This window comes from Hyperolius riggenbachi, chromosome 6 (assembly GCF_040937935.1).
Source record: "Hyperolius riggenbachi isolate aHypRig1 chromosome 6, aHypRig1.pri, whole genome shotgun sequence".
Taxonomy (NCBI): Eukaryota; Metazoa; Chordata; class Amphibia; order Anura; family Hyperoliidae; genus Hyperolius; species Hyperolius riggenbachi.
This window is the reverse complement of record NC_090651.1, coordinates 106374414-106398354: the sequence shown is the minus strand read 5'-3', so window position 1 is coordinate 106398354 and position 23941 is coordinate 106374414. Positions and strand designations below refer to the sequence as shown.

Genomic DNA, 23941 nt, shown 5'->3' with positions numbered 1-23941 from the left:
TCCTTTCCACAGACTGTTGATAGGCAGTGAAATGCCTCTCAAACTCTCTCAACTGCTCACTGCTGCCTAGTAACTGCTTGTTGCTGCCTGATAACTGCTTGTTGCTGCCTGATAACTGCTTGTTGCTGCCTGATAACTTCTTACCTGTGCCTGGTAACTGCTTGCTGAGCACACAGCTCAACAGTCCGTGGAAAGGAGGCATCAAACTTGGTCTTTGAGCACGCATAAATTTTCTCATGCAAAGTACTTCTTCTTGCTGGAAGGTTGAGGCCCTTATTCAATTATGAATAGCCAATTAGGCCAGATTTGCAAACCCAGACTTGCTAGGGTTAGGCCTCCTTTCCACCGACTGTTGATAGGCAGTGAAATGCCTCTCAAACTCTCTCAACTGCTCACTGCTGCCTAGTAACTGCTCACTGCTGCCTAGTAACTGCTTGTTGCTGCCTGAAAACTGCTTGTTGCTGCCTGATAACTGCTTGTTGCTGCCTGATAACTTCTTACCTGTGCCTGGTAACTGCTTGCTGAGCACACAGCTCAACAGTCCGTGGAAAGGAGGCCTCAAACTTGGTCTTTGAGCACGCATAAATTTTCTCATGCAAAGTACTTCTTCTTCTTGCTGGACGGTTGAGGCACTTACTAAATTATATATATAGATGCTGGTATGGCATGACAGTCTGCAGATGAAGCAGGTGAAAAGAGCAGCTGTTAATTTAGGCAATCTCTATTCTCCTAATGCAAATCAGCCATTAAAAGTTCCGGGCACCACTTGTTTGATTTTAGCACTGGTGCATGCTGCTGTTTCAGTGCTCAGCTTTAGAGCATCATTTGGGTGCTAGCTAGGGATGGTCAAAAAATGCTAATTTCCGAATCTGCAGAAATTTGGATTTCCGCCAATTACCGATTCCGCGGATTTCCAGTTTCCGATTCTGATTTCTAAGGAATGTTTTTTTTAAATATATTTTTGCATTCTCTGATTGGTCCCTTGCTTTCAAGTTCTGTGATTTGGCTAAAATTACCAAGTTGTGGTAATGCAGTGTTTCTGCAGAAATCCGATTTCCGATTTTTATTTTCCAATGTCCGAGTCTTTTTTTTTGTTAATTTTTGCATCCTCTGATTGGCCAAATACTTCTGAGTTGACTCTGCATTCTCTGATTGGTCCAATGCTTCTGTGTCCTGTGGTTTTTCGGGCAGAAATCACATTTCCGAATCCTGTGTTCATAAGAAAATGGTGATTTCCGATTGGAAGTACGGAAATTTCATTTCCACAAAATCCGAATGAGCATTCCTAGCCAGCACCCAGATATTTTATAGCCAAACATTATTGCTTAATATATCAGGTTATAGTAAGGCACTATTTTAGGAGTGTTAGAGTATAGGGTTAAGGGAGAGTATGTGTAAATCATTTAAGGTTAGGAGTAGTGATGGCCCGAACTGTTCGCTGGCAAAAATTTCCGCTGTTCGGGTTCTCGGCATACTGCGAACATTTGGTGTGTTCATCCCAATATACATCATCATGGAGCCAGACTTTGACCCTTTATCTCACAATCAGCAGACACATGGCAGCCAATCAGCTTGCACCCCCTCCAGAACCCCCCCACCCCCTATTAAAAAGCAGTTGTAGTGGCCATATTGGATTCATTCTCTGCTGACTGTTAGGGCTGGTGCACACCGAGCGGCTTTTTCCGCGTTTTCAGATCCGCTTGCGGCTGCGGATCTGCTTGGTCAATGTATCTCAATGGGGTGGTGCACACCAGAGCGGCAGGCGTTTTGCAGAAACGAAAAATGCCTGGGTGAGGCATTTTTTGGATTTCGGATGCGTTTCTGCCCCAATGTTAAGTATAGGAAAAACGCAAACCGCTCTGAAAAACGCCTGTTCAGAGCGGTTTTGCAGGCGTTCTTGTTACAGAAGCTGTTCAGTAACAGCTTTACTGTAACAATATATGAAATCTACTATACTGAAAACCGCAGCAGCAATCCGCAAAACGCTAGCAAACCGCCTCATAAAAATAAAAAAAAGCGTTTAAAAATCTGCTAGCGTTTTGCGGATCTGCTAGCGGGTTTTGGTGTGCACCAGGCCTGAGTGAGAGCAGGGTCAGACTTGCTGCAGATAGGTAGGGAAAGCATTAGCTAGGCCTGTGTTCTTGTTCCTCACTGACTACTTGCTGAAAGCACCCCAAATAGCCTGTTTCAGGGCTAGTACATCGGTCTCCTGTTTATTATTTTGTGTGTGATGCTCCACAGCCCACTGACACCCATAGCTGTGCACACTACTGCTATTGTGGCCACATTAAAGGATACGTCCAGGGAAAATAAAAACCAAAAATCCACTTACCTGGGGCTTCTTCCAGCCCCTGGAAGCCATCCTGTGCCCTCGCTGCAGCTCCAGTGGCTCCCGGTCTTCTCCGCTGCAGAAGGTCGGCTTCTTCTGCGCTCCACTGCTACACCGCTGACATCATCAGTGCTGTAGTTCTGTGCCTGCGCAGTGCATCGCTGATGACGCCAGCGGTGTAGCGGTGGAGTGCTGAAAAAGTCGTCCCAGGAGCCGACCTCTGCAGCGGAGAAGACCGGGAGCCACGGGAGCTGTGGCGAGGGCACAGGACAGCTTCCTGGGGCTGGAGGAAGCCCCAGGTAAGTGGATTTTTGGTTTTTATTTTCCCTGGATGTAACCATTAAGTTGCTGGCACAGTACCACTCCAGTGCATTATTGGTAGAAATTTCTGCCCTTTAGGGTCTAAAACCTCTGTAATTTTGGTGGGACTTTTGGCATGGATGCCCCTCAGACATGCCACAGTCCAGGTGTTAGACACCTTGAAACAACTTGTGTGGCCAGAAACAGTCTCTGTAGGGTTTAAAATTTGCCTGCCCATGGAAATCTATAGCGGTTTGCCGGATCTACATGCTCACGAACATTTGCAGAAGTTCGCGTTCGCTTTTGAGATGTCGCAAAATTTGATGTTTGTGACATCTCTAGTTAGGAGGTTAGGGAAGAACTGTATGCTGTGGCAGAGGGTTAGGGTTAGACTAAAGGAAGAACTGAAGTAAAGGTGGCTGACTGTTACATGTTTTCTTACCCAGCACCTGCCTACCTGTAATTCCACTGTTGATGAGAATGAATTGGATGCCAATAAATTAATGAACCAGTGCTCTGGTACAGTGCCATGTTACTTCATTTTATGGCTGAGCATGCTCCAGAGGCAACCCAGAATGGCATTTTTGCAATCTTGGTCACTGGGTTGTGTGTGATTGTACTTCAAATGCAGCGCCTGTCCACTTATTACAAAACTTAACCCCCATTGAGTGTCAGTCTGAATCAAACAATTTCATCTCTATTGTTTATACTGCAGGTTTTAAGCAGGCACAGTCTGAATCTGTCTAGAAAGTGTTCAGTTTTTAGGATGGACAGTCTTGTGGCATGGGCAGCTTAATATCCTTACCAGATAATTTACCATATCCCCCCAGTGACCAGGCTATTTTTTGCTAAATAGGCCACTGCAGCTTTAAGACCTCGCTGCAGGGCCATACAACTGATCACACAAGTGATTCCCCCCCCCTTTCTGCCCACCAACAGAGCTCTCTGTTGGTGGGGTCTTTACCCTGTCAGCATGTTTGTTTATTTTAATGAAAATATTTTATTGATTTTTTTTCTAATAAATAATACTTTTTTATTTGCATTTCCTTACCCATCCCTTCCCCCCCTCCCGCCAGCCAATCATAGCGATCGGCTGTCATAGGCTTCAGCCTATGACAGCGGATCGCCCCTGTCTCCCCCAGGGGGACAGCTGTGTCACACGGCTGTTCCCAGTACAGTGCTGCTGTGGATCGTAGCACTGTACTCAGTAAATAGACAGCGGTTTCATTGTCTAACAATCTCCTAGCGGCGATCGCCGCTGGGAGACTGATGGCGGAGCGAAGCTCCGTCATTCATGCAGAGATGCGCGTGCATCGGCGGGCGCAATCTTCTGCAAATCCCTGCCCCAGGACTTGACGCCAATTGCCGTTAGGCGTTCCTGGGGCTACTTTGGTCACGCCCATTGTCGTTAGGCGGACTTTAGGTAGTTAAGGAATATATAGACAGACATTATAAGACATCAACAAATCCTGCAAGTAAATACCTAAACCTATCTAGGAAAATATTTGTGACTGGGGAAGGGCCTTATGTAGTGCTTCTACATGACAGTGCACCATGTGTATTGCTCTCCTTGTTATATTGCTCCCTTCATTATAATGCCTTTCTTGTAGGTGACACAGCCAATGCAGTCTCCCATTTATATTGCACTTTCTATTATTGAGCTGCTCTTATCATCATAGTATTCTTTTTATGGTTTTCCCCTTTTAAAGTTCCTCTTTCTTGTAATAGCCACCATATTATTATGCCCTCAATATGGTGATCTCCCATTACTGTGCAGTGCAATGCCTCATTATAAACTCCCCACTTTCATATCTGTTACACGTTAATACATTATCTCTAAACTCTTAGAAATAAAATGAGCCTAAAGGAAATCTTTAGTGAAATGTAATTTGGCCACATACCTACCTGGGGCTTCATCCATCCCCCTGAGGTCCCCCTGGACCCTTGCCATCATTCTGTGCTGCTCCGTTCCTCCATTGTCCCGCTCAAGATGCTGCATGCGCGACCCCATGGTGTACACCTCCGCCTTCATGCTCCCGTGGCTATAGATGGCCCGAACGGTTTGCCGGCGAACTTCCGTGGTTTGCGTTCGAGGAGAACTGCAAACTTTTTCGGAAGTTCGATTCGCCCCCATAGTGCATCATTAGGGTCAACTGTGACCCTCTACATCACAGTCAGCAGGCACATTGTAGCCAATCAGGCTACACTCCCTCCTGGAGCCTCTCAACCCCCCTTAAAAAGGCAGGCAGTGTCAGGCACTGGACTCACTCGTGTGCCTGCAGTAATTAGAGAAGGGAGAGCTGCTGCAGAGAGAGCTATAGGGAAAGAAAGCTTAGTTAGGCTCTTGTAGGCTTCTTAGCTTGCTCCTTGCTGATTCTTATTGCTAAAAAAGCACCCCTCAACAGCTCTTTTGAGTGCTAATCTTGTTCTTGTGATCTGTTTATTTGTTTATTTTTTGTGTGTGGCCCACTTGCATTATATACAGCCCTATCAGTCAGTCGCAGCTGGCCTTTGGTATAATTCCTACTGTGCCACTGCCAGGCCCAGCACATTCAGTGACTACCTGTGTGTGTGTGTGTGACAGGCAGCTGCAAATTTGTAATCCCATCCCAATCACTGCACCTGTTCACTGTTCAGTGCACCTACCTACCTACCTACCTACATGAGCGCATGCATTGTTAATACCACCAGTCATTGCACCTGTTCACGGCGATACCTGTGTGTGTGTGTGTGTGTGTGTGTGTGTGTGTGTGTGTGTGTGTGTGAGACAGGTGCACATTTGTAATACCCATCACTGCATATACCTACCTGTTGTGTTCAGTGCACCCACCTACCCACGTGAGCGCACGCAGTGTGATATTTAATACCACCAGTCACTGTACCTGTTCACGGTACATGTGTGTGACAGGTGCACATTTGTAATACCCATCACTGCATATACCTACCTGTTGTGTCAACCCCCAATATTGTCAGAACGTAGTTGACTATTTAACACAGAACACCTCATCTTTCTCAGCTTCCCTCACGGAAGCATGACATCTCCTGCTCTGATTCTGGCACCCTTACGTAAAACTCAGTCGGCAACCACCACCAAAGTGCCATCACCCCAGGGCTCAGCGGTGTGGAAATTTTTGTGTGTGTCTGCCTCAGATGAGAGCAATGCCATCTGCACTCTCTGCCACCGAAAATTGAGCCGTGGAAAGACAAAGACCCGCATAGGGACAACTACCTTATGAAGGCACATGATTACAAAGCACAAACTGCAATGGGATGACCACCTGAGGAAAAGCAGCACACAAAAGCAAAGCCACACACCGCAGTGGAAGATACCAGGCCGCAATTTTTTCTCTAAAAAGGTGATACCTAAACTGTAGCATGAATCAATTAACCCTTCGCACACTCACATGCAAATGTTCAAACAAATGCATTCACAGATTTACTCATCCAGGCACAACTGTTATCCCTACAGCTAAATTAAAAGCCAGGGTTTTAGTTCACAGAAGAATGCATTCTTATGCTTAATCACCTATACTGCGCAGAAGTACCCAGGTAAACATAGGTGTCCTAACTCTGGCCCTGTAACATGCATAGTGCAGACATGCAAACACATTCATTGCATCAAACCTATCAATGGATTAGGAGCACACATCCTAACTTCCTCTCCTGGGAAAGACAGTGCATCTTACCAATCGCACAAGGGAGCTAACTTTATGTGTCCATGTGCACCATGCGCATACACCAGCATAAGCTGTCTGCATGCTGACAAACATACAGGGGAAGGAGGGAGTGCACCGAATTAGACCCTAGCCACAGGGGTCAATGATAAGAATAAACATACATATATCCAGGCACATCGCCTCTAGTTAGGACATTAAATAAATTTTTAGGGAAAGGGAGGTGCTGAAGGGGGTGTGGCTAGAAACAGCAAAAATCAATTAACCCTTCGCACACTCACATGCAAATGTTCAAACAAATGCATTCACAGATTTACTCATCCAGGCACAACTGTTATCCCTACAGCTAAATTAAAAGCCAGGGTTTTAGTTCACAGAAGAATGCATTCTTATGCTTAATCACCTATACTGCGCAGAAGTACCCAGGTAAACATAGGTGTCCTAACTCTGGCCCTGTAACATGCATAGTGCAGACATGCAAACACATTCATTGCATCAAACCTATCAATGGATTAGGAGCACACATCCTAACTTCCTCTCCTGGGAAAGACAGTGCATCTTACCAATCGCACAAGGGAGCTAACTTTATGTGTCCATGTGCACCATGCGCATACACCAGCATAAGCTGTCTGCATGCTGACAAACATACAGGGGAAGGAGGGAGTGCACCGAATTAGACCCTAGCCACAGGGGTCAATGATAAGAATAAACATACATATATCCAGGCACATCGCCTCTAGTTAGGACATTAAATAAATTTTTAGGGAAAGGGAGGTGCTGAAGGGGGTGTGGCTAGAAACAGCAAAAATCAATTAACCCTTCGGGGAAAGCGGAGGGGCGGAGAAAGGGGAAAGAGGCAGTGGAAAGAGGTCAGACAGACAGAAGAGCATATGCTCTTCTTGTCTGCTCGTCATCAACTTGTAAGTCGAAGGTTTTAACGGGACCAATTCTGGATCGGGAGAGCCTGCATAAATGAAACTTTTCAGCGCAGAGGTATGTAAGCCTTAAAGGCACATACCTACATTAATACTTTATTAAAATATAACAGTTTTCAGTTCTGCTTTAAGGCCGCTATAATGATTTTTCTGGTGCGTGTACATGCCTGCCTAATTTTTCTGGCTGCACTGCAGCTGCAACAACAAAACAAAAGGCATGTACATGTGCCAATTCCTCTTTGTGATCATTACCTTGCCGCGGTAAAAAGGGGCCTGTGTATAACAATGAAGCAATGACCACCGGCTATATAAGTGTTTCTGGGGGTGGGGGCACACCCACACCCACGATAATAATGTCGTTGCTTCATTGTGGACAGACCAAATTTGATCAGCTGGACAGTCACTGTTCTGTCATTCAGCTACCTCAGCCCGGCGACCATATGGGCTGTCACTACACAAACAGCTGTTTGCAGTCACTTTATACCTTTCGCTGCATCTTTGACTGCACATTGTATTATACCTGGCAGTCAGTGCATACCTTTCACTTGAATGGATGGCAGACTTGCCCTCAATAACAGATTCTCGTTAAAGTATTTAAAGTTGATTCATCTCATATACAGCAGGGCCTCGAAAGTCCTCCTGTATTGTTATTTTTGGTCTCTACCTCAGGACGTGCATGCCATGCCTGCTGCCTTCCTTGGATGTGTGGTAGCCGTTCCTGCTCCTTTGCCCACAGTGTGCCTGCTGCCTTCCTTGGATGTGTGGTGGTAGCCATTCCTGCTCCTTTGCCCACAGCGTGCCTGCTGCCTTCCTTGGATGTGTGGTGGTGGTAGCCATTTCTTAGGCTCCCACTTCGGACCGGAATCAAATCAGGATTCCCTGGCCATTACACATGGTCACCATGGTACTGAGAAAGTACCATTGAAAGTTTCACACAGTTGAATGAATGGCAGACTTGCCCTCCATAACACATTCTTGGCAAATGCTTTCGATTTGGTTTGTCTTGCGCTGGGTCAAGGGTCCATCTGACCACAGATGCCTGGTCTGCAAAGCACGGTCAGGGCAGGTACATTACTTATACAGCAAATGGGTCCTTACTTGGATGTGTGGTGATGGTAGCCAGTTCCCAGATGCACAGAAGTCAGCCAGCAACTGGCCAAGTCATCCAGCTTTCAGAGAGGGACAAGTGGAGGAATGGAGCAGCATGGAATGATGACGAGGGACCAGAAAGACTTCAGTGGACTGGAAGAAGCCCCAGGTAGTTAACTGCCCAGATTACATTTTTCTTAACATTCCCTTTAAAATTGGATTTAAAGTGTACCAGAGATGGCTGAAAGGAAAGATTTGTTACTTACCCAGGGCTTCCTTCAGCCCCATAAGCATGTCTGTGTTCCTGGCCATCCTCCCGCGGCCTTCTGTTCAGCTGCAAGCAACCCGCATAACTGGCTCAGTCGCAGAAGGCCCCTACTGATGCGACTGAGCCAGTTACCGGGGCTGATCGCGGCTGAACGGCAGACCATGGGAGTACGGCAAGGGAATCAAATGTAATGTGCTTATGGAAATAGAGGAAGTCCCAGGTAAGTTTCAAATCTTTCCTTTCAGTTGTCTCTGGTTTCCTTTAACAGTTCTTTTTTTTAACTTTCTTTACACGAATCACAGCTTGAAAAACTAGTTCAAAATATTGTAGGAAAAAAAGTAGGAATGTCTTCCTGCTCCACCATGTCAAAGCCTCCTATGGGTTCAGCCTGCCTGAAACACTCCTCTAGGGCTTTTTCACACCTAGGGTGTTTTTGCCCTTTTTTAAGTGCCGACGATTTTCAAAATCGCCCTAAAAGCGCTTGTGCAATGATTCCCTATGAGAGAGTTCACATCTGAGCAGTCTGCTTCCGATCCGCTCAGCAAAGCGCTGCCTGTACCATTTTTGGGACGATTTGCCTATAATGGCAGGTAAAGGGAAATCGCAAAACGATTTCAAAAAGCGCTTGGTATAGCAATTTTCCCAGCGCTTCTAAGAATAAATACATTGTATTTATTATTTTCCGGGTCAAAGAGTTCACTTCCTGACTTGCAGCAGGAAGTGAAAAAACGAATTGCTCTGCAAAAGTTCTTTGAAAAGCGCTTTACGCAAAATTGAAGCCCTCAGGTAAGCGCTGGGAGGAGAAGAAAAGGTGCAAAAAATTGAAAATCACTGGCGTCAGCGATTTCGATTTTAGATGTGAACAAAGCCTTAGTCATTTTGTCATATGGACATAAAGTGGTGAAGTGACTGCTCTGTCATCCGAAGCTATGCTTCCCTGCTCCACTTACAGCCTATCAAGGATTCCTACTGATTGAGCAGGTGTGAGTGATTAAGCAATAGGGGCAAGGTAGTTAAGATCAATATCAGGGAGATATTGGTCATTTATCATACAGCACATGCACATCTTAAAGGGAACCTAAGGTGACAGGCCCAAGGAGCCCGCCATATGTATTCCATGTCAAACAATACCTGTTGCCTGGCTGTCCTGCTGATCCCTTTGGCTGCATTAGTGTCTAAATAAAAAGCCAAAGCAAGCATGTGGCTAATCTAGTCAGACTTCAGTCAGAGCACCTGATCTGCATGTTTGTTCAGTGTCTATGGCTAAAGTATTAGAAGCAGAGGATCAGCAGAACAGCCAGGCAAAGTTAATTGTTTAAGAGGTAATATGTCAGCCTCTATATCCTTTTCACCTCAGGTTCCTTTTAAATGACAATGGAGTGTGTTCAAAAAAAGAAGAGTTGAGTACACATGCACAGAGAATGTGCTGCAATAGTACTCCCAACAGTAAGGTAGCATGCTTTGCACTATTAGTACAACCCTCACAGGGGCGTAACTAAGACCCACCGGGCCTGCAGAAATTTTAAGTGGGCTAACCTTCCTGCTTGTGTAGAATTCTAAGAATTAATTGCTTCTAGAAAGAGACATTTTATGACTCACTGCTGTAGTTCAGTACCTTCTGTGCGCTCCAGCGCGGTTGCTTCTCTCTCTAGTGTCTGACGTGACTTCCTGTTTGGAGCGCACGGAAGGTATGTAGCTGCCACTGCCCGCCGCTGCTCACATGTGGTTATTGAAGCTGGAGGGGAGCGCAGAGGCGAGACCCCGAGGTGATGGAGGGGGGGGGGGCATCCCCCCTCCCCGCTGAGTGTGGCCATAGCTTTCCCCTCATGCTGTGACCCCTCCAGCCCCCCAAAACGGCCCTGAGGGGGCCCCAGGGGGGGGCCTGGGCCCCCCCACGGGCGCATGGGCTGCAGCTCCTATTGTTAGGCCCATGCACCCTCATCACCTAAGTAACACACATGTTGCCAGGGCACCGCGCTATGATACTTTTGTGAATACATTCCACTGTGGCATGTGAGAAAAAGCTGAAAAGGAGCCATCTCTCTTTTCTTTTTTTTCTTTTTTTTTTACAAATTGACAATGCAAACACAGACACAGACATACACAGCCAGTAGTAACAGTACACTTGTTTCAGCAGGTAAAGTAGTATTGTAGACAGATTTACAGAGCAGGTTGCAGGGAGGAGGTGGGGCCAGGGCAAGGCAGTAACTAATTAATGAGGGGATGATTGAGAGAGAACTGGATAAGCAGTGTGAGTCCAGAAACATGAGTGTCCAATAAGTGGCAGCAGCGTATCAGGCAAAATCATGGGGAACTTTGCAATTAGTGCTACTCAATAGCATGGTGCAGCTATTGTAGTAGCAAGCTTCCTCCTGGCACCACCCCTAGACTGGAGTGAATTATATATACAGATCTATGAACTACAGCAGTGAGTCATAAAATGTCTCTTTCTAGGAGCAATTAATTCTTAGAATTCTACACAAGCAGGATTAATTCTAATCCTTTACTCAGTATGCTGCATTTGCCCTTTACAATTAAATTAATTACCGTATATACTTCAATATGTACGAAGACCTCCCTGCTTAAATTCCCCATCCCAATAAAATGTTGTTTGTGTTAAAATGCAGAGCTTAGCACAGGGAATGTAAGGGATCTTTAGCCATGGCTACATCACTGGCTCCAGGTCTCAAGTGATAATCTTCCAGGCTTCTCTATGCTTCCATCTTTCTCTCTTTCCATGCCATGGGTGATGTGATGTCATTCTACATATGGGGAGAGAGGGAAGTCTATATACAGAAAATCCTGGAATTACAGAGGATTCTGTGCAATTTAAATGCCAAGCTTTGAATTGGGGATGGTGTGGGTGAAGTGTGCTCATCACAGATGCGCTTACAGTAAAGACATTATTATTATTAAATTATAAAGCGCCAACATATTCCGTGGTGCTGTACAAACTAAGAAACAAACATGTACCCCGCAAGGACCGCAGTATTGACAAATGGCGGCGGTCCTTGTAGGGGCATGGGCGGAGCGATCACGTCATCTGTGACGCGATCCTCCGCCGCCGCCTGGCTCCGCTCACCTGCCGCAACATCCCGCCGGCCATATGGAAGCGCCGGCGGCATGTTAACCCGACGATCGCCGCACACAAAGTGTATAATACACTTTGTAATGATTACAAAGTGTATTATACAGGCTGCCTCCTGCCCTGGTGGTCCCAGTGTCCGAGGGACCACCAGGGCAGGCTGCAGCCACCCTAGTCTGCACCAAGCACACTGATTCCCCCCCCCCTGCCCCAGATCGCCCACAGCACCCATCAGACCCCCCTGCCCACCCCCCAGACCCCTGTTTGCACCCAATCACCCCCCTAATCACCCATCAATCACTCGCTGTCACTATCTGTCAACGCTATTTTTTTTTATCCCCCCCCCTGCCCCCTGCTCCCTCCTGATCACCCCCCCACCCCTCAGATTCTCCCCAGACCCCTCCCCCCAGACCCCCCCCCATGTACTGTATGCATCTATCCCCCCTGATCACCTGTCAATCACCTGTCAATCACCTGTCAATCACCCATCAATCACCCCCTGTCACTGCCACCCATCAATCACCCCCTGTCACTGCCACCCATCAATCAGCCCCTAACCTGCCCCTTGCGGGCAAACTGATCACCCACCCACACCAATAGATCGCCCGCAGATCCGACATCAGATCACCACCCAAGCACAGTGTTTACATCTATTCTCTCCTCTAAACACCCACTAATTACCCATCAATCACCCATCAATCACCCCCTATCACCACCTGTCACTGTTACCCATCATATCAGACCCTAATCTGCCCCTTGTGGGCACCCAATCACCCGCCTACACGCTCAGATTGCCCTCAGACCCCACCTTATCAATTCGCCAGTGCAATATTTACATCTGTCCTTCCCTGTAATAACCCACTGATCACCTGTCAATCACCTGTCAATCACCCATCAATCACCCCCTGTCACTGCCACCCATCAATCAGCCCCTAACCTGCCCTTTGTGGGCAATCTGATCACCCACCCACACCAATAAATCGCCCGCAGATCCGACATCAGATCACCTCCCAAGTGCAGTGTTTACATCTGTTCTCTCCTCCAAACACCCACTAATTACCCATCAATCACCCCGTGTCACTGCTACCCATCAGATTAGACCCCTATCTGCCCCTAGGGCACTCAATCACCCGCCCATACCCTCAGAACGCCCTCAGACCCCAGCCCTGATCACCTCGCCAGTGTTTTTTTTTCACAAAGTGTCATTTTCCGCTAACTTGTGACAAAAAAATAAAAACTTCTATGAACTCACCATACTCCTAACGGAATACCTTGGGGTGTCTTCTTTCTAAAATGGGGTCATTAGTGGGGTTCCTATACTGCCCTGGCATTTTAGGGGCCCTAAACCGTGAGGAGTAGTCTTGAAACAAAAATGACCTGTGAAATCCTAAAGGTACTCATTGGACTTTGGGCCCCTTAGCGCAGTTAGGGTGCAAAAAAGTGCCACACATGTGGTATCGCCATACTCGGGAGAAGTAGTATAATGTGTTTTGGGGTGTATTTTTACACATACCCATGCTGGGTGGGAGAAATACCTCTGTAAATGACAATCTTTTGATTTTTTTACACACAATTGTCCATTTACAGAGTTATTTCTCCCACCCAGCATGGGTATGTGTAAAAATACACCCCAAAACACATTGTACTACTTCTCCCGAGTACGGTGATACCACATGTGTGGCACTTTTTTGCACACTAACTGCGCTAAGGGGCCCAAAGTCCAATGAGTACCTTTAGGATTTCACAGGTCATTTTGAGAAATTTCGTTTCAAGACTACTCCTCACGGTTTAGGGCCCCTAAAATGCCAGGACAGTATAGGAACCCCACAAATGACTCCATTTTAGAAAGAAGACACCCCAAGGTATTCTGTTAGTAGTACGGTGAGTTCATAGAAGATTTTATTTTTTGTCACAAGTTAGCGGAAATTGATTTTTATTGGTGTTTTTCACAAAGTGTCAATTTCCGCTAACTTGTGACAAAAAATAAAATCTTCTATGAACTCACCGTACTACTAACAGAATACCTTGGGGTGTCTTCTTTCTAAAATGGGGTCATTTGTGGGGTTCCTATACTGTCCTGGCATTTTAGGAGCCCTAAACCGTGAGGAGTAGTCTTGAAACGAAATTTCTCAAAATGACCTGTGAAATCCTAAAGGTACTCATTGGACTTTGGGCCCCTTAGCGCTGTTAGGGTGCAAAAAAGTGCCACACATGTGGTATCGCCGTACTCAGGAGAAGTGTATAATGTGTTTTGGGGTGTATTTTTACACATACCCATGCTGAGTGGGAGAAAGATCTCTGTAAATGGACAATTGTGTGTAAAAAAAATCAAAAGATTGTCATTTACAGAGATATTTCTCCCACCCAGCATCGGTATGTGTAAAAATACACCCCAAAACACATTATACTACTTCTCCTGAGTACGACAATACCACATGTGTGGCACTTTTTTGCAGCCTAACTGCGCTAAGGGGCCCAAAGTCCAATGAGCACCTTTAGGCTTTACAGGGGTGCTTACAAATTAGCACCCCCCAAAATGCGAGTACAGTAAACACACCCCACAAATGACCCCATTTTGGAAAGTAGACACTTCAAGGTATTCAGAGAGGGGCATGGTGAGTCCGTGGCAGATTTCATTTTTTTTTGTCGCAAGTTAGAAGAAATGGAAACTTTTTTTTTTTTTTGTCACAAAGTGTCATTTTCCGCTTACTTGTGACAAAAATTAATATCTTCTATGAACTCACTATGCCTCTCAGTGAATACTTTGGGATGTCTTCTTTCCAAAATGGGGTCATTTGGGGGGTATTTATGCTATCCTGGAATTCTAGCCCCTCATGAAACATGTCAGGTAGTCAGAAAAGTCATAGATGCTTGAAAATGGGAAAATTCACTTTTTGCACCATAATTTGTAAACGCTATAACTTTTACCCGAACCAATAAATATACACTGAATGGGTTTTTTTTAATCAAAAACATGTTTGTCCACATTTTTCGCGCTGCATGTATACAGAAATTTTACTTTATTTGAAAAATGTCAGCACAGAAAGTTAAAAAAATCATTTTTTTGCCAAAATTCATGTCTTTTTTGATGAATATAATAAAAAGTAAAAATCGCAGGAGCAATCAAATAGCACCAAAAGAAAGCTTTATTAGTGACAAGAAAAGGAGCCAAAATTCATTTAGGTGGTAGGTTGTATGAGCGAGCAATAAACCGTGAAAGCTGCAGTGGTCTGAATGGAAAAAAAGTGGCCAGTCCTTAAAGCGGAATATAACCCTGCATTTCAACTTTGCTCTAAAACATTATTTACAGCATATTATATGCAAAAAGCATTTTTTTTTTTACTAGACCAGCATTGGAAGGGTTAAACACAGACGTTTCAAGTTCCGTGGAGAGATATGCAGAAGTTCAGATTGTTACATTCTATGTATCTATTGATAAACAGTAACACACTCTTTGGCTGTCCTCCAAGCTCCTTCTCAGTGAGAGAGATGAGTCACATTCAACACTTAGATACATTTATGTAAACAAAATGTATCTTTTTCAGGTTCGGATGCGTCTGCAGAAATCTCAAGGAACTTTAAAGCCCTGTGTAACCCTTCCAATGCTAGTCTAGTAAAAAAAAAAATGCTGGTTGCATATAATATACTGTAAATAATGTTTTAGATCAAAGTTGAAATGCAGGGTTATATTCCGCTTTAAGGGGGGTAAAGCCCACGGTCCTCAAGTGGTTAAATTTGCTCATTTTTAAAACCAATTAAAAAAAAGTAAATTGGCAAAGAAGTTAAAATCTTCACCTATGTAAATAGCATGCATTAATAGTTATAATGGGTAATGCAGGCATTGAACATAAAATGAACATAGAGTGAGTGGGTGGTGTAGCAGATAAGGCATAACTTGGTACAGATAATGAAAAGGCTATAACAGTGATTCAAGTGATATTGATATAACTGGATGTAGCAATGATGTAAGTTGAGCACATGGGAACGTCCAAAAGGTGAAACAGGTAATTTAGGCATCGGTGGCATCCCTGAGGAAGCCTGGGTGTCACCATAGGCAGTTTATATAGCAGACACTTTTTTACTAGTGCCCAAATTTCCAGTTATAGCCGCCAAACATGTTTTTTTAACACGGGTGCCTATGGAAGTACCTGATAAAAAAAGTGATCTGTGCCGATGGTGGCGCAGATAACGGGGGAGATTTTGGCAAGGGGGAGGTTAGAGTAAGGCATCAACTGAGGGTTGGTCAGAGTTGGGTTTAGATTAGTGGAGTGTATTAGGGTTAGGCAACGGTGGAAGAAGAGGATTAAGTATCAGGTACATAGCGCCTAATAGTAGAATATTAATAATTCTTCAATATTTGATATTCTACTAGCAGCTTTTTTTCAGCACCCAAATGACCACAGTGTATTTTTTACATGTATGCCCAACAGGCTCCAATTTTGGCACTTTTAGTAATGCACCCTCTTTGCCTAATAATAAATCTGCCCAGTTTACTGTAATTGCAAAGGACCGCAGACTAAAATATTAGACATATGCTAACAAATCATAACCAGATGTTGAAAAGGTAATATTTAACAACATTATTTTATACTTCACTTCATCATTCTTCTAGAATGAAGTACGGTACATAGAATTCAGATGCATGTTCGTTACTTTTACTCTAAATTTAGCTTGGAAAGACCTAAACTGTAACTAAAGAGTTGTAAGAATACATAAAGAAAATGCAAGCAGATTAAATACTTATTTCTGTAAATCCATATCAAACTGCTTTTCTGTGACCCCAATATTTATGACAGTGTTAACCATCTCAGTGATGCACACTGGGTTACCCAGAAACCACCAATCATATTTACGTAGGGAAGACATTCTAAATCCTCTATAGTGCTGTTTGTGATGTGCAGTTTTGCAGGCTATAACCTTCATGTAGTTATTTGCTCCAGTATTATTTGTATTATGTGAAAGACAAAGGCACAGCATGGGGGGTAATCCTCCCTCCATGCGACACTAATCCTCACTCCATGGGAGCGTGCTTCCATTCGGCATGCATATCAGCTGCATTAGGGCGCAAGTTGTTCTTTGAAGATGTCTGTCTTATTATGTGACTGTGATCAGCACAGGGCAGGTAATTCTTTTTCTTTCAGATGTACATTCCGCTGAAGAATATAGCAAGTTAATATTTATAAGCTGCTCTAAAGTCTTGACAAATGTAGGTCAATTAAAGGGATGTTGTCATTCTTATAAGGAAATTATATGCAGTTGCATGTTAGAATAGCAATTGAGAACTGTTTTGCATTTGTTTTCAATGTGTTTTTTAAAGCAGTAAACGGGCTTCTTAAATGCTTTAGAGGTATATGAGAAACAGATCTGCTTAAAAGATAATTAACCGCTTCCGGACCAGTGCGGTTGAAATCTAAGTCCTGCTGGTGGCTGCGCTGCTCTGACAGGATGTAGATTTCAAACATGGCCGCCGCTCATGTGGATCGCGGCCACTCTCCCATCGCTGCAATTCACTCGCACTGCCGTTTACATTATTATTATTAATTTATAAAGCACCAGCATATTCCGTGGTGCTGTACAAAGTAGGAAAACAAACAAGGAGTACATAATGATACAAATTATATACATTAAATATGGACACTGGTACAAAATACTGAATTGGTGATTACAACAATGACAGATGTAACATAATGAATAAAATGTATAACAGAGTGTGAGCTATGAAATGAACAACAAAATCCAAGACACATAAGGGTGAGAGAGCCCTGCCCTTGCAAGCTTACAATCTAAAGGCATGGGGGGGGGGGGGGGGTGATGGGGAAACTATCCCATTGGCTTACATTGATGGACAGCATCAGAAGCCGGTGAAAGCGGCTCCTGATATGCTCACACAGCTCTGCTGTTATGGGGACTGCAGAGAATGGAACATGCAGTGATGGGAGAGCAGCATGATCGGCGGGAGTGACGGGTTTGTGGGGTGATTTGTCAGTAAGCGGCATTTTGCAGTACAGTACAGCAGTTCCTAGTCCTTAAACTGAGAAGGATATGGATTTTTCTTTTTAAAATAATATCAGTTGCCTGACTCTCCTGCTGATCCTGTATCTCTAATACTTTTAGCCACAGCCCCTGAACAAGCATGCAGATCAGGTGCTCCGACTGAATTCAGACTGGATTAGCTGCATGCTTGTTGTGTGTGTGATCCAGACACTTCTGCAGTCAAATACATCAGCAGGGCTGCCAAGCAAATGGTATTGTTTAAAAGGAAACATCCATATCCCTCTCGGTTTAGGTTCCCTTTAAAGGTCCAGAGACTGCTGGTACGGAAGTAGTTAAATAGATGTACTTTCAAATCCTAAGGTGTCCATACATTACTTGATTTCCCCAGCAGATTCCATCGTTATGATCAAATCTGCCATGGATGGATGGCACAACGTGGCTTCTCGATCCTAATTCTGATTGATTTCTGTCAGTAGTGGCTTTCAATAATGTGCTCCCCTCCGGGCTGTAGGTTGTTGCAGCAGATTGTATGCTTAGGCATGGCCAAACATCACAATTTTGCATTCCTGAACGTGTTCATGAATTTTAACTGCAAAAATTTGTGAACTAGAAATTTGTGCTGAGCCCCATTGACTTTAATGACAGCACTGGGTCTCCAGCTCAAATGCCAGCCAGAGCACTATCAGCACATAGTTTGTCAGTTCTCCCTGTGTCTATGTGGGCTTCCTCCACTTACCCCGGTTTAACCCATAACCCCAAAACATACAGATAGGTTACAGTAATTGTCTTCCTCCTAAAATCAACCACAGACTACCATAGGTGTATGGAGATTGGATTCTGAGCTCCTCTGAGAGACAGTTGGTGACAAGACTATATACGTTAACCACTTTACCCCCGCGCGTACGGATTTCTCCGCCCCTTTTTCCATCCTTTCACCCCCAGGGACGGAGAAATCCGTACTCTGCGCACACCCGCCGCTGTCCGCGCTCCCGCTCGTAAACACGCCGCCCGCCGCTAGTAAACACGCCGCCGCCCGCTCGCCCAGAGATCAACGAACGGGAAAATCCATTCCCGTTCGTTGATCTCAGCCCCGCAATGATCTGCTGCCGCTCGGCTGAGCAGCGCGATCATTGTGAAATAATAACAAAGTCCCAGCCTCTTTCTACTTCCTGCAAGCGTCCGGAAGGACGCTTGCAGGTCGCATGAAACAAATTGGTAATGTTGCCATCTTGTGGCCAAATAGTAAAACTTGTTTTACACAAAAAAATTAACTCCTTACCTCCCACACTCCCCAATTTTTTTTTTTTTTGTAATTAAAAAAAAAATAAAAAATTTACAATTCAAAAAAAATACATAAATAGTTACCTTAGGGACTGAACTTTTTAAATATTTATGTCAAGAGGGTATAACACTGTTACTTTATAAACTATAGGCTTGTAATTAGGGATGGACGCAAAACTGAAAAAAATGCACCTTTATTTCCAACTAAAATATTGGCGGCAAACATTGTGATAGGGACATAATTTAAACGGTTTTATAACCGGGATAAATAGGCATATACATTTAATGGGTTTTAATTACAGTAGCATGCATTATTTAAAAACTATAAAGGCCGAAAACTGAAAAATAATAATTTTTTTCCCACATTTTTTCCTATTTTCCCATTAAAACACATTTAGAATAAAATTATTCTTGGCATAATGTCCCACCTAAAGAAAGCCTAATTGGTGGCGAAAAAAACAAGATATAGTTCATTTCATTGCGATAAGTAATGATAAAATTATAGACAAATGAATGGAAGGAGCGCTGAAAGGTGAAAATTGCTCTGGTGGTCAGGGGGTAAAACCCCTCAGTTGGGAAGTGGTTAAGTGCTATATAAATACTAAATATAAATAATAACAGCCAAAAGTAGTGCATTACTGTATTGACTGACTGGATGGATGGAGGTCTGGTTCTGTTTACTCCATGTTATAAAAAAAAGTCAGTTAATCCTGCCACCATGTAGATGTTTAATCAGAAATTTTGCCCTAAAGCACTAACGGAGGATAAAAAAAATAAAATAAATAAAACTATACAAAAGTAAATTGGTGGCTGGATGTGTACTGGTTAAGGGCACCGCCTTTGACATGGGTGACCAGGGTTCAAATCCTGACTAGGGTCAGTACCTATTCAGTAAGGTGTTCAAGGTAAGACTCCCTAACACTGCAGGGTGGCCTCTTGAGTGTGTCACAGTGGCTGCAGCTCTTGAGCACTTCGAGTATGACAGGAGAAAAGCACTATACAAATGTTCAGATTATAATCCATTCAGTACCACCGCTGGTACCAGAAACCACTGCCGTCCATGCTTCACACCCGCCCCCTCAGGCCACCCACTCTTCCATCTCTGTGAAGGCAGAGCTCTGTGAGCTGGTCAGGATCTGCTTTCATTGGCTCCTGACAGTGTGATCAATGTAAGCCAATGGGAGTTGCTTACCTTTATGACAGGGTCAGGAGGAGTCAATAAAATGCTGTCATAGAGACAGCAGGGAGAATAAGTGAACTGTGATGGGCAGAGAGCGACACGAGTGGCATGGACAACAAGAGTGGCGAGAACGCGTGGTGGCAGTGAGGTGAAATCTACGCCCTGGTAGGAACAACAGCATCAAAACAGGGCGCAGATTTCAATCACTGCCATCCGGAAGCGGTTAACTAGTCTAAATTTTACCTACTTTATATGCAAAAGGAGAAAAGCTAATGACCTCATACCGCTGCAATGTAACATACATCACTCTGTACTGCTAACTGTATTCTATTCTTTGTTTTAGGCTGCTGGAGCTGATGCACTGGAGTTGAATCTTTCATGTCCCCATGGCATGGGAGAAAGAGGCATGGGACTCGCTTGCGGACAGGTAAGAATGTTTGTTCAGCTATCGGTAAGCCCTGCAGATGCCTAAAGTGCTCTGATTTTACAAAGTTAGCAAATCCTACTACCGTATATTTATAGTGGAAAGCCTAAAAACGAATTGTCTGAATTTCTTTAGTACAGCAACTCATCTAACATTTGTTTTTTTAATTCTACGTTTTTTTTTTTTAAATATGAAAATTTTCGGCATCTGATCTTTTTAATCAGTTTATAATAAATTAGCTAATTAGTGGCCACCCTAGTGAAGTATCACGGTCGCAATACTTCACATCTCGTGGTGCATTGAAGGAGAGGCCGCAAAATAGTTACGCGCTAACGTAATTTAGGAGCCCAGCACTGCCAAAAGTAGCGTGCTGCCCTGTATGTAGCTCACGTTGATGTCATTAAGCTTGCGGTGCTATAGCAGTGCAGCTTAATGAATCAGGCCCCTGGTGTCTAGTGGTTCCCTCTCCCTCTACTGTAGAGTTCTCCCTGGTGACCTGACCAGTGGCTGCTCTTACCTAATTGCAGAGTACATGCAAAGTCCTCAAACTGAAAATAAAAATTAGACTTAGTTCTATGTTTGATTTACTTTTAGTAAAACACATACTGTAAAATTAATTATCTTATACGTTTCTTTTCTTTTTATTTCCGTGCTGAAAATAAACTGATGAGATAAACAATTATATTTATACTCCAACTCCTAAAAATGACTTTTTTAGGTATCCTATGGTTTTCTTTTATATTTTTTTTTTTAAACAAAAAACAAGGCTTTATTGGTATTGTCAGATAATGCACAGGATTAAGGTAAACGAAGTACACATGTATAAAATTGTATAAAATTGCATCTGGCAGGTATACAGCATTAGGGAAGTACTTGACAACTGAGAAAATCAAAGACAGAGATACAAATAATAGATGCATGAACAGAGCAGGCATTTCGAGTGTGGTACATCCAGTGAATGTGGGACTATCACATCTAGTTGAGTAGGTGGCATACAGCATATTGAGCATGGCTTAGATAATCACATAGGTCTAAGATACAATTGAGTATTTATTTCATCTTTAGGCCAGGTTTCGCTGGGAACCTTAGAGGGAGAGGTTTACTGGGCAGGGTGAAGGGGAGGTACATTAAGATATTTTCCATTTATCCCAGACTAGGTGGAATTTTTTCAGACACCCTCTGTGTACATATGTTAATTTTTTATAAGGGATGGAGTTGTTAACCCTTTTCTTCCAGTTGGGAATGGTTGGCAGTGGAGGGGAGAGCCATTTGCTGGCAATTTCTTGTCTGGCCATGAATAGAGTTTCAGATAGAAGGGTTTTGGAGGAGGAGTCTAAATCTTCGTCCTGTATAACGCCTAGTAGGCATAGAATGGGGTCCAGTGGGACAGGGCTCCCCATTTTATCGTGTAAGAACTTGGTAACCTGGGTCCAAAAATCAATCAAGGGGGGCACTCCCATAACAAATGCATGAAGGAGGGGGAGGTTATTGAGCATCTAGGACAAGTGTCTGATTGGGCAGGGTTGTATTTAGAGATTGTAGCTGGGGTGAGATACACTTGATGCAATATATACAGTTGAGTGCTGCGTTCGCGTATGCAGGGAGTGGATTTCTTAACCATAAAGAGAGCGTCATCCCAGTCGTTATCTTGAATCTCAACACCCGCTGCCTCCCACTTATCCCTGGTCTTCATCGTGCGTTCCAAGGCGTTGTTATTGACCATTACTTTATATAAGTTACCTATCATGTGTGGAGTAGGGCCATTGGCTATCATATCTATAATGGGGAGGCTGTATATCTTAAGTGGTAGATGCTTAAATTGACACATGAAGGCGTGCTTCAATTGTAGATATCTGAATTGTTGACTGGTGGGCAGTGGAATGTGTCCCAGGAAGACAATACCATGTGAGCTCCAAAAATTGTGGTCAGGGATAGTGTTAAATTCAGGTAATGCGGGATTATTCCAGAGGGGCATATGGTATTTGTGTCCATCAGCAGCAAACTCCTTCCGAACACATCTCCATACACTTACAAATTGTCTCAAAATGGTATTGTCTTGTCTTTTGGGTGGGAGGTGTGTGGAGAGATCCTCTAACACCAAGCATTCCTTGTGGGGGTCAGGGCCATATCCTAGAGTTTCCGGGTTCACTGCATGTGGAACTACAAACCAAGCTGCCAGGTGTTGCAATTGTGAGGCTAAGTAGTACATGTGGAAGGAGGGGAAAGAGATACCTCCAAGGTTATTTGAGTTTTGTAGCAAAGAGTATTTTAACTTGGCTCTGCCATTACCCCAAATGAAAGCTAGGAGGATAGACCTAAGGCGTTTGAAAAACTTTTGGGGGATATATATGGGAGAGTGATGAAAGAGATATAGCAGTTTGGGTAGCAATACCATTTTAATTAGGCTTGTGCGGCCTATCACAGAGAGAGGGAGTTTGGCCCAGGACTTACAGCGGGTCTGCACATAGGGAATTAGGTTGTATATTTCATCAGTGAGATATTGTTTGGGGGACGAGAAGATGTGCACTCCAAGATATTTAAAGGATTGCACCACTTGCAAGGGTATTACTGAAGTGGAGGAGGGGTCACCTGTGTCATCTAGCAAGAGTACCACTGATTTGGAACGGTTGACACACAGCCCAGAATAGTAACTGGCTTCTTCTATCACGTCTAGGGCGCAAGACAGGGAAGGTCCACTGTCCGCCAGATACAGGATTGTGTCATCAGCATACATACTTATTTTGTCTTTTGAGTGGGGGGTTTTTAGGCCCACCACTCCAGGGTGAGTTCTGAGTCTGTGTGCCAAAGGCTCCGCTACCAGGGCATATAGTAATGGGGACAGAGGACACCCCTGCCTCGTTCCTCTTTCCAGGGGGAATGTATCTGATATCCAGGAGTTTGTGCAGACTCGCACAAGGGGGTTGGTATATAGTAATTTAACCCATTTACAGAATGTTTCTCCAAACCCAAACCTGGCAAGGACCGCAGACAGGAAGGGCCACTCCACAGAGTCAAAGGCCTTTGCCATGTCTAGCGAGGCAATGGCCCTATTACCTGCATTAAGATGTTGACATTGTATGTTGGAGAAAAGGCGGCGTATATTTATTGCTGTGTTTTTTGCCTGGCATAAACCCAGTTTGGTCAGCATGCACTAAAGAAAGTATAACTGAATTGAGCCTCGTGGCAAGAACTTTGGCAAGAACCTTCACGTCAGTTGTGAGGAGCGAAATAGGCCTGTAAGATTCGCAGAACTGTGGGTCCTTGCCAGGTTTGGGCAAAACAACTAAGGGCCTCCCTCATTGAACGTGGAAGTTCCATGGTGTCTAGTGACTGTTGAAATACTTCTAATAGTGTAGGAGCTATTTCATCTGTGTACTTTTTG

General features: G+C 44.2%; 1 protein-coding gene across 1 annotated transcript in view; it reads left to right on the top strand.

Annotated features, from left to right (window-relative positions):
- DPYD (dihydropyrimidine dehydrogenase) overlaps positions 1 to 23941 on the top strand; it is a 1875594-nt gene that overhangs the window by 1335516 nt on the left and 516137 nt on the right. The window contains exon 16 of the mRNA XM_068239758.1: positions 20479 to 20562. Coding sequence (XP_068095859.1) covers positions 20479 to 20562 — 84 coding nt within the window. The remainder of the gene's footprint in view (positions 1 to 20478; positions 20563 to 23941) is intronic.